Source organism: Etheostoma cragini, chromosome 17 (genome assembly GCF_013103735.1).
Source record: "Etheostoma cragini isolate CJK2018 chromosome 17, CSU_Ecrag_1.0, whole genome shotgun sequence".
NCBI lineage: Eukaryota > Metazoa > Chordata > Actinopteri > Perciformes > Percidae > Etheostoma > Etheostoma cragini.
In genome coordinates, this window is record NC_048423.1 from 23,260,762 (window position 1) to 23,277,076 (window position 16,315).

General features: G+C 41.1%; 1 protein-coding gene across 1 annotated transcript; it reads left to right on the forward strand.

Moving 5' to 3' along the window:
- The first annotated feature begins 4,085 nt into the window (after window positions 1-4,085).
- LOC117960700 (L-threo-3-hydroxyaspartate ammonia-lyase) lies at window positions 4,086-16,010 on the forward strand. The gene is made up of 11 exons (XM_034898807.1): window positions 4,086-4,348; window positions 7,536-7,863; window positions 8,161-8,277; window positions 9,001-9,242; window positions 9,727-9,892; window positions 11,949-12,048; window positions 12,210-12,285; window positions 12,521-12,646; window positions 12,929-13,096; window positions 13,217-13,274; window positions 15,397-16,010. The coding sequence occupies exons 1-11, from the start codon at window positions 4,233-4,235 to the stop codon at window positions 15,493-15,495; spliced, it is 1,596 nt and encodes a 531-aa protein (XP_034754698.1). The 5' UTR covers window positions 4,086-4,232; the 3' UTR covers window positions 15,496-16,010.
- Window positions 16,011-16,315: the final 305 nt, after the last annotated feature.

The following is a 16,315-nucleotide window of genomic DNA, read 5'->3' on the forward strand; positions in this document are numbered from 1 at the left end:
CCCCGCCCCCCCTACGGGACCATGGCATCCAGCCGGCGTTATCTGCGGTGTGATAGACCGCTGGAGGCCGGGTCACCTTCTCTCCATTTATTTCTGTCCACTACTCTTTATGCTGTCTGTCCGTTGTTGTTTTTTTCCATTGTAATGCCTGTCAGTTGTCATGGTAACCAAATGTCCTCACCAGCATGAAGAGACTAAGGAGACCCTTGTGGCGGATCAAGTATTAAGATCCTTAACCCTCGTGTTGCCTTCACCTTCGTTGGGTCATACTGACCCGGTTTTAATATTACTTCATAATCTATTAACAAATATTGTCTTTATCTCAATTTCAAACAATTGTCATATCATATATGTTTAGGGAACACATCAGTCTCTACTAGCACACAATTAAAAATGGAAGTGGGGTTGGTTTTTCGTCATAAGGTCATAATTAATGTTAAAAATCCACTATGGAAAAAACGTAAGTGTCATATCCAGAATAATGTTCTGAATTGAGTCAGGAATTCATGTTTATCACAGAAAATAAGGCAATGACGTTGAGTTTCAGGTATAAAAAATGTATACTCGTACCATTTTTCTTATTGTAAAAATTTGAAATGGGTAATTTTGACCTGAATACCATACAATGGTTAACTTAAGTAAAAGTACTAATACCACACAACAAAATACTCTAGTGCAAGTAAAAGTCTTGCATTGGAAATGTTACTTAAGTGAAAGTATCATTGCAAAAAAGATAGACTACTCAAAGTATTAAAAGTACTCATTTTAGAAACGGGAAACAATCCAAACTGTTCTGTATTTAATGGGCTAATTATTTCAGCTGGACTTGGAGGTGGTTTTATTGTTGGGTAGATAACTTTATAATAAAATATTGCATTTAATAAACTATAGAAGTCTTAATTTGTAACTTAACTAGTATTTTAACTAGTAACTAAAGCTGTCAGATGAATGGAGCGGAGTAAAAAGTACAACATTTCTCAGAAAGTGCCATGAAAAGACTCAAGTAAAGTACAAGTACCTCAACATTTGTACTTAACCCTTAAAACCACCTACAAGTCCAGAGTGTGGTACTAGTACTTTTACTTGAGTTAACCCTTGTATGGTATTCAAGTCAAATGAACACATATTTACAAGAAGAAAAATGGTACAAATATATTTTTTTGTACCTGAAAATCAACGTCATTGCCTTATTTTCTGTGATAAACATGTTTTCCTGACTCAATTCTGAAAATTATTCTGGATATGACCACTTATGTTCTTTCCATAATGGATTTATAACATGAATCATAACCCTTAGACAAAATACAACTTCCATTTTTAATTGTGTTCTAATAGAGACTGATGCAATCCCTAAACATACATGTTATCTCAATTGTTTAAAATTGAGATAAAGACAATATTTGTGAACACATTATGAAGGAAAATTTGATTTCAGGATTGTTTACAAAACCCCCAAATACACGAGAGGGTCCCGAAGTGAAGACAACACAAGGGTTAAGTACAGTACTTGAGTAAATGCAGTGGTTGAAGAAGTATTCAGATGATTTACTTAAGTAAAAGTATTAATACCACACTGTAAAAATACTCTTTAAGTAAAAATCCTGCATTGCCACTGTTGGCGCTCGGGCCCTAATGAAAGTTATTCAAGTGGATTTGTACCTAAGTAAGGTAGCCTACTTGGGTTAATGTACTTAGTTACTTTCCACCACTGGACCCTTCATCATTTCATCCAGTGAAACAGTCTTCTTCACCTGAACGTGGCCCTCACTAAACCTTGTTGTTGTCACCTTTCTGGACCTGCCCGGCCCCTGGCAAACACTGCCTTTCTGCCTCTTTTTAAGCAGCTACTGTAAATCTCATTGGGCTGAGGTGTGTGCCTGTGTGTGTGTGTGTGTGTGTGGAGTCGGTCTCCATCAAAAGAAACAAAGCTCCACCCTTTGCTTTGAAGACAGGTCATTAGCTGGCCTTTGGTTTCCATTGAATGTGTCCTGATCCTATTGTCCATTTGCTGTACTTACAGAAACTATTTACAGCTCGACTCAAAGCACTACTCCCAGTTTTTTTTTTTAGCCTTGTCATGTGGTCAGCTCACTCAAGACAGGATGAGTAGACTGGTACCAAATCTTTACTGCCTGCTTGATGGACATCACATGGTGCCATTGGTTCCAAATAATGAGTATAAGTGCATATTTTGAATTTATAACTTCCATTGACAAAACTATATTCCTCGTCAACGGTCCATTACTTTACATTTTCCACGCTATTATAGCTTCAGCTGTCCGGCTAACACTCCCTTTTGAAATTCTGCAGCTCTTTTCTGCCACATCAAGGTTCTATTATCCAGTTTTCTGATTGATTTATGTCTCCTTGTGATGCAGTTAAACCACCCAACAAGCATATTTAAAGAGGCATACAGGCAGCTTTAGTTTGTATAGTTTTTTTTTTATAGGACACTCACAAGTAGGATTTTGACGTGTCAAAATGTGCCCCTCTGGTTGACCCCTGTAGCCCCTGTGTGGCCTTTTATAATATGGTTCATATTCATTCTTGGCCATTTAAAATATTTGAATCTGCTTTGCTGCGTGCATGGCTGCAGGTATCCATGCTTTGACATGGGGTGGATGTCTTAGTTGGAGAATCAAGTGCTAAGGCGCATGCTGCTGCTGACGGGGAAAGGGCAGAATTAACGGCGACGTACGTGTTCTTACTACTTGGCACTTGTTGAGGGAAAACTGGCGCAGGACTAGGTGTCTGGGTTGATGACAGAATGATGGCTGACTTGAGCTGCTCTTCCACTCTGCTCCTCACAATGTCCTTTTGAGACAAACTCAAGCAAACTGTTGTTTCAGAGGTAGGCTTCTGTTTCTCTGTGCAATGCAGTGAAAGAGGAGGGGCGTGATTTCAATTTACTACCATTCAAATCTGACATTTTTTACTTCTTCTACATAATATGTGCATTTATGCTTACAAGAAGAGTCAGTGGACTGGTCAGGACGGGCCCACTAGACTTGAAATTGTGTCATTTTACCGATAAAACAAACAATAAAAAATGTACTATGTGTCGATTTGTAAGTATTGGCTATTTTAAATTCATTTAATTTCAGCTCAGATCATCTTATAGCTAGTCAGTAAGATCTGCCGGGGCAAATCTGGGTGGACAGGTATCAGCAGATAATCACTACTGGAGATTTTAGACTGTTAAAAGAAAAGCTCTTAATTTCCTTCTGACTTACTTGTTACTATTTGTATGCTAAGGCGATAAGCGCAACACATTTTTCACTTCCTTTACGAGTCTCATTTACTTGCAAATTCGGTTTGAGACATTGCAGGTGAAGGGATTATCTCTGATTTGACATATATTCCTGTAGTGATTTGAGTTGGGGCACAACCATTATTTAGAAGGAGCCTGTCCAGTGAACGCGGGCATAACTGTCCCTCCTCAGATCAGATTTGAGGGACACGTTGGACACCTGATCAGAGCTGAATATCATCTTGACTTACTCCACTTTCCCTAAAGTCTCTGTTATGTGTGGATGGTCTCTTTCTACAGTTTACTACATGTGCTCTATATTCAGGGACGCCTTGCTTTTCTGCAGCAACATCCTGCTTCAGTGTCTTTCAGATTGCAACAGAAAACCGTCCATTGTTGACCATTTATATATCTCATGGAGCAGTTTGAGGTGAGGTGCATCTGGATTCTAGATATAAAAAATGGAGATATGAGAGTTACTTATGGCTCCTTTTCACTATTTCTGTAGATTATTATTCAATCCTGCAATTCTCTGGACACAAACTTGCTGGCACCCACCACCCCACTTTCTTTCATTTCTGATCCTCCATTCATTGTTGTTTCTTCACTGTGGTTGAGCTTCCAGATCACTTCTCCCTAGATAAATCCTAAGTCTGCATCTATCTACTTAGACTGTCTGATTAGCACAACGTCATAGAATGGGGTAGTAATCCCGGTCTGGGACCAGGAATAGAGGCTTGGGAGGTGCCAGGCCATTGAAGGGACGCTGCAGAGCTACCATGCATGTGTCCCTGGGTAATCCCTTCTTAAATAGCCTCTGGGAAGGGAAAGAGGGAGGGGTATAGGTCAGGGGACGTTACACCATGGGAGCAGCTTCAGTCAGCGTCCTCTTATCCAAGGGACACACCACAGCCGCCGAAGGAGAAGAGGGTTTCGGGGACAGAGACTTGTTGGACTGCAGGAGGACAGTGTTTCGATCAGGATGAACTTTGCTGCCCAGTTGTTCTACTCGAGCTACTTAAGCGAGCGACTTGAGCGTTTGTACGCACCCTGGCCTGCGCTTAAAGGCTGTGAGGAGAAGGACCCCTTCTGGCAGAGGTGGGAAACTATAACATGTAGCCCCCCTGGATTCCCTAACCAGCTCAGCCCCGTAGCGTCAGATTTACCCTTTGCCCAGGGTACAGAGATGACTTCTGCCTCCACAACCTCAGTGCCTCTTCTTCAATTACTTCCGTTCCTTCTTTTCCACTTCGTTTGCATCCTACCCCATCAAGCACACCCTCAAATCTCCAATCTCTTCCTCTGCCACTCCCCCCTCACCTTAAATGCAAAAGGAAATCAGCACTTGAAATCAACACTTGTCTTCCAAATCCACGTTTGGCTGCTGCAATCCCCAAACGTTTCACGAACACCCTTCCAACCATCTTTCTCTACAGATGGTTCCCTCCAAAACTTCCCCTGCTTCATCCAAGTCCCGGGCAGAAATGGCCTCCTCCTCTTCCATCTCCCTGTCTTCTCTTTCCTCCTCTTCCTCTGCTCCTCTTCCTTTTAGAGGAGAGCTACTCCCAACCTTCCAAACCCTGGTAGACATGCTCCTTCGCATAGTTGTCTACCTTCTTCTCCTCTTCGTCCCCAGGTAATTGTCATAGATTTAGAGAAAGATGTGGCATTGTATTAAAGAGGTAGGTGGATCACAACTCCTTTTAGTGTAATACTGAGCCACTGCTTTGTGCAATATCTCATCTACAGTAGGGTCTTAGCCAACATGGAATACCATGATCGTCAGGATTCAACACATTGGAATGATTTTGAACAAAAAGTACCTAAACGTTCAGGTGCTGCTTGGGGTATCTTGGTAGGCTATAAAAACAGACAAGAAAGTTGTCATGCCTTTGCCCTTATGACAAAAATGTGCGGAATTGCACTTACAACAATGCAACATCAACAATCATGGTCATTTAGTGCTTGGAGACATTTTCTCCTCTCATGTGAACGTTGTTCCAGTAGGAAAAGTAAGCATCACAGCTAGGTCAGTCATCGTTAAAAGGATGTTAAAAAGCTGACATAGTGCAATGATGAAAGCCTGGGGGGCTGAAATGTCTCCTTCCCTTTTGCTTTTCCTCACGTTTCATTTTTTTGGACCAATTTCAATTTAAAGATGCTGTTTTTACCATGTCTTTTGTGGAGGATTTTTCAGGCCTAACACTAGCTGCCGGGTTGCTGTTTTCCCTCTTTAAAACTGCTTTTGAACCGAAGTACCCTGATCGCAGGTGCAACCTCGGATGTTTCAGTTTGCAGTTGTGTTAAAAGCCCACTGTGCCTGAATAACAGACTGAAAGTGACTGACAAGTGGGGCAAAGGGCAGTAATGGACCCTGGGGACGAGGTGAAAGGTTGCGGTATTGGTAATGTCAGATCATTGTGATATAAATAGACTGGGATGTTCTCTGCAGAGGGGCAGATTCAGATGGTTGTTTGGGAGAACTGCTCCACCCAGTGGCCTCTTGGTATGTTAACACACTAAAAGCTCACCCTGAAGCATTTTCATCACTGGATTCTTTTCAAAGGTACTCTTCTTCAGTTATTCACCTCTTTCTGGACTCACAACGCTTGCACAACAGTTGAAAAAAACACTAAGACACAACTTTTTGCGCACACTGTAGATCTGCACAACCTTATTCAAACTTAGCTGTTACCCATTTTGTGATATTTATTAATGATATTGTGTTAATAATGTGCAATGTCACTTGAGAAATAAAAGTAGAGTCAGTATGTTTTGGAGGAAATTAAACTATTTAAATAAGCTTTTTCCAAATTCTTGGAAGTGGACCAAGTGGACCGAATAAGAATGCAGGACATGGAGTAAGGCATGGAACAAAAGTCCCAAGGCCAGATTTGAACCCTTTACGCTAATAGGGCATACACTGTAACCACTCTACGCTACCACGCACTCAGAGTCGATTAGTTATTATATTTAATGGCCATTTCCTAAGCTGTTATAAATCAAACTGTTCTGCTTTTGGCCTTAAATTGACACTTTAATCGTTTGTGCGTCCCCTAAAAAGAGGACCCAATGAATTATAAATTGACTTCTAGATGTAATCCATCACAGTGAGTGAAAACTGGGTTGGCATGAAAGGTGAATCAATTCATCTTAGACTGAGGTATTGGGGTTTTGTGTTTGGGGCAACATTCACATACGGTTTCCTTCATGCCAGGGTCTGTTTATTTTCAATTGAATCAGTTCAGGAATTATCCAAAAATGTCACTTACACCCAATCTCAATTGTTAATAGGACTGGTGGATCTGAATGACAGTTGCGGTGCATAATGGGAATTTATTTTGGACTTTGCAAGTTAAACAAATCAACTTTCTTGCAGCTCTAACACTGTATGCTGATGACACCCCGTTATCATCAAAAAACATTTTCTCAGGAACGAGTTTAGAACACATAATAATTGACTAGTTTTTGCATGTAACAGGCAGAAATTTGTCTTTGGTTTGCATTTGCAAAGCTGCTTCTAAAGGGTACATTAAAAAACATCATATCACAGCCAGGCAGGACACATCAAATCACACTTACACACAATAGAAACTACATTAGGAGAACCACGTACTCGATGGTGATGACTCAAGATGAAATAAATACACATAAAGGATGTGTGCTGAGGTAAAAAGCAGGCTTCAAGAAGCGTCTGTCCTTACTTATTAGGATACTGTATGGCAACAGGGACAAAGGATTTTTTCTTTGTACATGGGACTCTGTACCTTGGCCCTGAGGGCAGTAGGTGAAAGTGAAGCAATAGGATTTTCACTTGCACTGATATTGTTGGAGGCAACAAATAGACATCCCTGCTTTATATTCTGGTTCATATCCCAGTGAGACATAAACTCATGGTGACTTGATCTCTTTCACTCTGACTTATCTAAGGGCTACTTCTGTTTCAATGTATTTGCAAACATTTCATCATACAGTCCACTTTCCCCCACCAGATTTCTCTGAGTGAAAATAACATTTCTGGAAGTCTATCATCTGTAAATGATCAACTACATAGATTAGGTAGGAAGTAACTAAAGTCAGTTTCTTGGGTCCTTGTTTCGATCTAATTCACTACAACGATTACGTAACGATTATTTTGTCATTTGCCTTTTTGAAACAAACTGTAATCAAGTAGAGTAGGGTACATCCCAAATTATAATCCACCTAATTCAATTAGCTAAAGTACCGTTCAGTTTACATGATTTTAAATTTTAACATATCATCTGTTTGTTGTTTTCTTTCTCAGAGATGAGTTACATCTGGGCCCCAGTCAGCCTGGCGCCTCTTACAAATGTGGCCCCGTCAGTAACGGCACTGTGAGTAGCAGAGCCACCCTCATAGAACCGGAGCGGCTGAAGGACTTTGGTGAGGAGGAGCTTTTCAATGGGGACGTGAAGGTCTATGACACCAAGGTGGTGGGGGGTCCTGAGATCAAGCTCATGGACCCCCCTAAAATCAGACGCCTCAGCGAGTTCCGGATCGTCGACAGGCCTCTTGTCCCGTTTCTCCGCTTTGAGGACATCAGCGCGGCGGCCTTCAGGATCCAGACAGTGATACAGAAGACGCCCTGCACGGTACGCTAGCAGAGCATGACCTCACATAGTTTAAAGTGATGTGGTGGGAAAGAAAGTCCAAAAATGTTCCAATGTCTCGGAAACCCACAAACAGTGTCAAAGTAAGGACTAAAATGAATGGACAAAAGAGGCTAAATTCATTTTATTTGTCATTTTGTTTCATTCAGTTGTTGGGTTTCAGTGAATAACATCACAAAGTAATAGTTTTTGACCGACTTTAAAGTTCAGATCACTTATAAAGATAAACGTAGAGCTGCTATTACAGTGACATGCTACTTCTTTTGTGTGTGTGTGCAGTACTCCAGACTGTCCAAACAGTACGGGATGGACATCTACCTGAAAAAGGAACACCTGCACTACACAGGCTCTGTGAAGGAAAGAGGAGTCTTGTACCTGCTCACCTCCCTCACACAGGTGACAAAGAGACAGAGAGAGAGAGAGAGAGAGGAGGATCCGTCCTGTGTGTGAGGTCACAGCTAGTGTGATTCACTACCGTATGTGTGTGTTCGTGCAGACACGTGTGTTAACTGACCATTACTGTGATGTAGGGTTAAAAATAGTCTGAGTGCAGCTTTAATTGGCAGTGGCTTTGCAGGTTTATACTGTACGTCTATGAGCAATTGAGTCAGATTTCCCTGAATTTCAATCATTGTCGACATTATGGGGGCGGCTTCTAGCTCACCCAGTAAGAGGGCTCACCCCATGTAGGCTGAGTCCTGTAGGGGCCCAGGTTGGGCTCCAACCTGCGGGTCTTTGCTGTGTGTCATCCCCTATCTCTCCCCCTTTCCTGTCTATCCAATATAATAAAGGGGAAATCTTTAAAAAACAGTACAAATGGACTACCAACGAAGCTTTGCTTCTGGTTTTTTTTAGGTGTAGGCTATTTTTAGTTATGGCGAGGACAAGGGGTGATGGATTGAGAAGACAAAGATCTTCTTTGGGACGGGACGCATTAGGGATTATAAGAATTGTGGTCCAGATATTGAGAAACGCTGGCTTGGGAGAGAGGCAATTTGACATGGAAGGCCTCAGTTTTCAAGTGTTTTGTAGTACTCTGAAATGCTGGCCAGTGATGCTGGCTGTGTGTCCATATTTATTATATGTAACTATATGCTCAGCATGTTTTCGTCCCCCCAGGCTCAGCAGAGGAAGGGCGTGATCGTGGCTACCGACTGTAACTTCTCCATGGCCGTGGCTCACCATGCGGTGGAGCTGAAGATCCCTGTGTTTGTCATCATGCCGTCATGCTGCTCCTCGCCTCGCCTCCGGATCTACAGAGACTACGGCGCCATGGTCATCTCCTACGGCATCAACGGCCACGACTCCCAGAACCATGCCAGCTATCTGGCCCTGGAGAACGGATACCTCTACCTGGAAGAGTCAGTCCCACTCATACTCACTCTAACATTTCACTGTAGTGTTGTTCTCAGCCATCAACCGGTAGAAGTTTGGTTAAAAAGAATGTGAATTGAAGAATAAATTCACTTGTAGTTTGCATATTTGACAGGCAAATATGTTGATATTTTTGGATAATTTGCCTCAAATGATGTCAAGCGAGTCAGCGTTTGAAAATGAATAGAAATCTTGTAGGATGGAGTTAGAAAGAAGTATAGCCTGCTCTTCATCTCTGCTTGTGGCTAGAAGAGTTAACCTACCCTAACACAACCCAATCTCTGATCTGCAGTTGAGTTGCATTGTGGGCAAAGTAGGTTTTGACATAAAGAAAAAAAACTAACTTCTTTTATCTGCTGAAACAAAGTCTGCAAAGATAAGAGTGGTTTAACAAAGGACACCCATGGAGTCAGCTGATCATTTTCACCCGATTCATTATTTTTCCTTCTCTCTCTGGTTTCTGACGTCCAGAGATGAAAGTGCAGCGTACCTGGCAGGTATGGGCACTGTTGGCATGGAGATCTATGAGCAAGTTTCCAAACTGGATGCAGTGGTTGTTCCTGCAGCTGGACAGTATGGCCTACTGGCCGGTACAGCTGCAGCCATCAAACACCTCAACTCAAAAGTTCTCGTCATAGTAAGTAATCGCTCAGAAATGAGATTTTAGAGTCTATAGACATCTGTTGAACCACAACACCTATACTGTATAGGATGAGTTTCCTCTATCTCACACCAGTGGTGTTTAGTGCTGTTTCTAAAAATGAGGCCACATTTCCCAAACACCCTTAGGCTACTTGTACTTGTATTGGAAAGATGAGTCTCCTCCTACACCTCCCTGGTGTTGATCCAAGTGTTTTTTTTCCATTCCATTTGCATTTCCTTCCTAACTAGATAAATGTATTTTAAGTGTTTCCCTTGTTCTGCTATGAACAGCTGAAACTCAGGCAGCTTTAGCTTTGTTTACTCTGGAGGAACACTACGGTCTTTTTTTCAGTCAAACAAAAATAGCCCTAAATGTATGAGGAAGTCAAGTTAACTGTCACATTTATGTAGTGAACATTATAAAATGCAACGCAGAGGCTGATTAGGCTACCTGCAGAGATCGTCCGTTTTTCATCATAGTAATCATACAATTTATTCACATTTTATTCATGGATAGTATTGAAGACGATTTTATAACACAGCCATGATTGAAGGTGTAGCGCATGTAATTACAGTCGGCAGAATACTTCCATGAGCAATTCTATTTTGAAATTAAGTCTGAATAGTACAATTTCTAGGTGAATATGAAATAAGGAGGTCATGCATTCAATGACCTGGATTCTGCTTGTATCATAAAAGAGAACATGTAGATTATGGAGAATAGGCATAATGAATTTTGGGATTGAAACATAATATTTTTGAACACACTAGCGCCTCTGTAGATGGCATTGTTTTGTGGGTTGATTGGTAGATCCACCACTTTGGTCTGGACTGAAATATCTTAAAAAATGTTTGATGGATTGCTGTGAAAATAGGTAAAGACAGTCATGTCCTCCTTAGAATATTTTTTAAAACTTTGGTAATCCTTTTACTTTTTCATCACTGCCACCATCAGGTCAAAAAATAATTTTTCAAATACTTTGGTTTATGACAACATACCTGCAAATAGGGCTAGGCAAGAAAATCAAATATTACAATATTTTTTACCACATACCTCGAAATCAATACCGCAACGATATTGTAGCCTAGTGTTGACTATTGGTGCTTTCACAAAATATTTACATAATGTGATTTTTGATAATGAATCTTAGATATAACTTGAATATAAAAACTAAGTGGGTAAAGGCAAATAATAGAACAGTTACAGTCTTGTAAATTCATAATGACATAATATGTAGCCTTTAAAACCAGGAAAAGACAACTCTCATGCCATATTACGATATTACAATATCCAAAATCTAAGACAATATTCTCATATCACAAAATTGATATATTATATCGATATGTTGCCCAGCTCTACCTGCAAATCTAAAAGCCTCAGCTGTTCTTGGTGTTTGGTGCTTATTAGCAAATATTAGCACGCTAACATGTTACACCAAAATGGTGACAATGGTAAGCATATTGTACATGCCAAACTTAACACAGCAGTGTTCTGTCATTTAAATTTGTTGCTTACGTTAGCATTTAGCTCAAAGCACTGATGTGTCTAAGCATAGCCTCACAGAAGCTAGCATGGCTGCTGTGCCTTAGCATTTAGCTCAAAGCACCGTAGTGTCTAAGCATAGCCTCACAGAAGCTAGCATGGCTGTTGTGTCTTAGCATTTAGCTCAAAGCACCGTTGTGTTTAAGCATAGCCTCACAGAAGCTAGCATGGCTGCTGTGCCTTAGCATTTAGCTCAAAGCACTGTTGTGTCTAAGCATGGCCTCACATAAGCTAGCATGGCTGCTGTGCCTTAGCATTTAGCTCAAAACACCGTTGTTTCTAAGCATAGCCTCGCAGAAGCTAGCATGGCTGCTGTGGCTTAGCATTTAGCTCAAAACACCGTTGTGTCTAAGCATAGCCTCGCAGAAGCTAGCATTGCTGCTGTGGTTTAGCATTTAGCCCAAAACACCGTTGTGTCTAAGCATAGCCTCGCAGAGGCTAGCATGGCTGTAGACTCTTGTTAATTAATGTGGTAGTATGGTGACACTACATGGGCTTTCTCCAACAGGGAGTTGAACCAGAAGGTTTCCCTCTGCTGCTACAATCTCTGAAAACCGACAGTCCAATCAAAGACCTGCACAGCAACCCCAATAAAAAACTCTATGGAGGTAAGCTCAGTTAAAAAGTTACTAGTTGGTTCTGTTTCCAGACACGTAGTACAGAACTGGCTCATGGATGTTGCCTGAAATGCATTAATATCTACACATAAGCCTTCATGATTTCTCTCCAGCAGTAACTGATTGTATGTTGATCTTCTGTCTCTTCTCAGATCTCATGGAGCGTTCCCTGGGTGTTAACACCTTCCAGCTGGCAAAGAAACTAGTAGATAAAGTCATCACTGTCAGGTACTGCATCTCCACAGCACTTGGAAAGGTTTTACTATCTAGCGTGTAAAAAAAATTTATTAAACTATTAAAATTCAGATTATGCTTTCCTGACTGTTATTAGCCATCTTTTGACCAAATCTTCTCATATCAAACCTCATTAAGTAACGGATTGTGGGAATGCTTTCTTATTGTGATATTTAATTGAAAGGCTGCTGTGCCCTTTTTTTTGCTTTCTTTGCTTCTGCAAACACAGTGAAGAGGACCTTCTGGTTGCAATGCTGCGGTTTCAGGAGTTTGAACGCTCCACTGTTGATACTGAGGGAGCCATGGGACTGGCTGCCATCTTGGCTGGACAACTACCGGAACTGAAAGGCAAAAAGTGGGTCAGACTTGTTAATATCACTGAACCTGACTGAGCCCTTTTGGGAAATGCACTGACAGACGTCAGGAACAGACAGCAGCATAGAAGGACCATGTGTGTAGTTTTTCTTAAATTATGTGTCATATTGAATATGGTCCTAACTGCGAGGGCTGAGACATTTTTCATGCCTGAGAAGCTGTTTGCATGACAGTGATGTCAGCAGAGCTAATCCATTCGGCTACAGATTAAACAAGAGTTCCTCAATGTGTGTGTGTGTGTGTGTATGTGTGTGTGCTGTAGGGTCGCTGTAGTGGTGAGCAGCGCTAACATGGAGCTGGAGCTGATGAGGCAGTGTGTGGACCGAGCCCTGGTGCTGGACGATCGGGTCAGTAAGTTCTCTGTGAAGCTGGGAGAATGGCCAGGAGACATGGCTAAGCTGCTGGACGTCCTGTCCAGAGAGGACGTCAGGTAGGGTCAACACCCGTTCATTTAAAGATCTTTTACTCAGTTGCTTCAGACTAAGGTCCAATATATTTTAATGTTTAATGTTCCTTGATTCGTTGCCTTCCATTTGTCTTTTCCTCCCAGGTTGTTGGACGTCTGCCATCGGAGACAAAGTGACAAGTCAGACCTCTTCAAGGCAAAGGTAGGCGACTAATCTCTCATCTTCCCCTTGTTCTTTTTCCTCCTTCTCCTGCTCTTCAATCCACTCATCTTCTTTATTTGGAACTCATGGCTTTGAGTTGGCAGGACAAAATTGTGTGACTCAGAGGGACAAAAATACAAATCAAGTGAAATAGAGAGATATCTATGCTGTGTTTTGTAGCATAGGTATGCGGCAGGGGCAATTCCAGAATATTTTACCAATGGGAAAGGAACCAATAAACTGTCAGGGGGAACCAATAAACAGTCAGGGGGTGCCAGGGGTGTTCATTTTATCAGAATACAACATTGAAAATCTGCTGAGAAATATAGGAAATATGGAAAATATAAACACATTTGATCATAAAAAAAGAAATGCAATGCATTTGAATTACTTTGTCTGGTGTGAGCAGCTAGCTCATGTTGGCTAATGTTTACGAGTGCTAGCATACTGTAGATATATAATTGCACTGGCAGTGCTGAGTCAGTTTGCAGACTTTAGGACTCTACTTGTGTTACTGTAATGCTGCATTCAAAGGCTACTTGGATTTTCCCATTTCCAAAGTTGGGAAGCCGTGCTTCAGACTTCGGTGTGTTTATAAGCTTTAAGTCATAATGTGGAATGTGAAGAACCATGGACGCTTCAAAGAAGTGTCCTGTTGTATTGCTCAGAGTGGGGTCAGGACGATTAATTGAAAATGTATCAACATCAAAATTCTGAAGGCTTATTTTTACCATGGCCATAATTTTGATAATTTATTCCTGTTTATAGTCCTACTTTCTCCTATAAAACGTTCTAACACATGACTTCGCCCAGACCAGTCGGCAGCATGGAAAGCATAATAGAGGCTAACTGTAACAGTCCGAGTCAACTGAGCAACTTGTACCGAAATAAAACAAAAACACAGTGTTCGTCGTCTGCAAACATTTTGACTTCAAATAACGATGATTTTACAACGTCTTTATTTCCTAAACCCAACCAACCGGTTCTAAGTTTCCTAAACCCAGCCAGTTCTTCATTTCCTAAACCCAACCGGCCGGTTTTTAGTTTCCTAAACCCAACCGGTTCTTAGTTTCCTAAACCCAGCCAGTGCTCCATTTCCTAAACCCAACTGGCCGGTTTTAGTTTCCTAAACCCAACCGGTTCTTAGTTTCCTAAACCCAGCCAGTTCTTCATTTCCTGAACCCAACCGGAGGGGTTTTAGTTTCCTAAACCCAGCCGGTTCTTCTTTTCCTAAACCCAACCGGACGTTTTTTAGTTTCCTAAACCAATCCGGTTCTTAGTTTCCTAAACCCAACTGGTTTTTTGATTCCTAAACCCAACCACATGGCCGCCGCACAAAGTTTTAGCATTTTAGCATTCGTTGCTGTTTAGCAAAAACTACATAGTCTCATTTTAAAATCGTATTCACCTCAGTGCGACCCCTAGCTTACTCATTAGAGTGTGCGCCCCATGTAGGCTGAGTCCTTGGCAGCGGCCCTGGTTTGAAACTGACCTGTGGGCCTTTGCTGTATGTCGCCCCCCCTCTTTCCTATCTTAAACCGATTACAATAATTTAACCCTTATGTTGTCCCCGGGTCAAACTTTACCTTTTTTTAAAGTTTTTTAAATCCGAAATATGGGATGTTGATATAATCATCAAAAAGGGCGGAAAAAGTGACAAACGGTTGGGAAAAGCGTACTTTTTTTTTTGAAAAAAGCTACGAAAAAGGAACCAAAACATCTGGAAAATGCTAGAAAAACGCTGAGAAGAAAACAAAAGTAGGCCTACGTTTTTTCCAATGTTGACGGGAAGACAACACAAGGGTTAAGTAAGGTAAAATCGCATTTACCTTGAAACAAATGAAAAAAAGCCTAGACTCTGATGCAAAGATACATAATTCAATAATCTTCTTGAAGAAATTGTTCTGTCTTGATACGAGAGATGCCTTATTCTATCGTGTCTCATTGTGTCCTGGTTCTTCAGGGTAGCCTTTGCAGTCGCAGTGACAAATTGGCACCACACTGTTTATTTACCAGCCGCGTCGAAAGGTGAAAGGTGTTGCATAATTAACCAGCGACGCGCTCTCTTCCTTTATTCTAGTGGGTGTTATGTAACTGTGTGTGTTTGTGTGTGTTTCGGCAGGTGGAGTGTGTGGTGGAAACCAGGGATAAGACACAGAGCAATCATCTGCGCAAGACGCTGAGTGAGCGCTACCCGTCCATATGCTGGCTGGATCGGTGATCCCAATTACAACATGAACACATTAACACTATAAAAAAAAACTCGAAATGACACATTCATGAATTGTGAGATGACGTGTACACACACATCCTGTAACATACACTACTATAATATACACAGTATGAACTCTGTTATAGGAATCACTGTTAAGCAAACCTAAGTGTATAAAGAAAAGCCTTGAGATTATGTAGCAAATACTATTCATATTACTTCTAGTACTTGCTGCTATAATTCTTTAATTATGACACCCAGTAATTACAGTAAAGTGGTTAGACTGCATTCAGAAGATTAATAAAGTTCTAATAGCTTAATGACAGACAAGGAATTGTGCACTGTAGATACAGTAACGGCTTATAGTGCTCTCTTTCTAGCTCCATAACCCACCAGCATAAAATATATGTATATTTCAATCCATATTGTTTTTAAACTGTTGTATATATTTCTGTATTTATACTGTCCGAGATGCTAGAAATAAATCCAAGTAAGCGATCTCCAAATAAAAAGGAGTAATTCTAGGATATGTTCTGATGGTTTGGGAGAAAATAAATGTATATATATATATATATATATATATATATATATATAGTAATCTTCTCTACTTCTTTCTCTTATTGGTTGGTGTAATTTCTCTAAAGTAAAAGTGAGGGCGGATGTGGAAGTAAGTTGTTTTCATAGTGCCCAATGGCCAGATTAATGGCTAGAGACAGCTCTAGTGGAGACTGGGCTGTTTAAGACGGGCTAATGCTCCTAAGTCCGTAAGCAGAGGACATCATGACCCTGGGCTACTGGTTCAGCCTCATTCAGCCTCAGGTTCTTCAGT

Excerpts from the sequence above, each read along its gene's own strand:
- LOC117960700 (XM_034898807.1), top strand. The coding sequence starts at position 4,233 with ATGAACTTTGCTGCCCAGTTGTTCTACTCGAGCTACTTAAGCGAGCGA. Across the intron at positions 9,893-11,948 it reads ACTCAAAAGTTCTCGTCATA|GGAGTTGAACCAGAAGGTTT; the intron begins GTAAGTAATCGC and ends TTTCTCCAACAG. Across the intron at positions 12,049-12,209 it reads CAATAAAAAACTCTATGGAG|ATCTCATGGAGCGTTCCCTG; the intron begins GTAAGCTCAGTT and ends GTCTCTTCTCAG.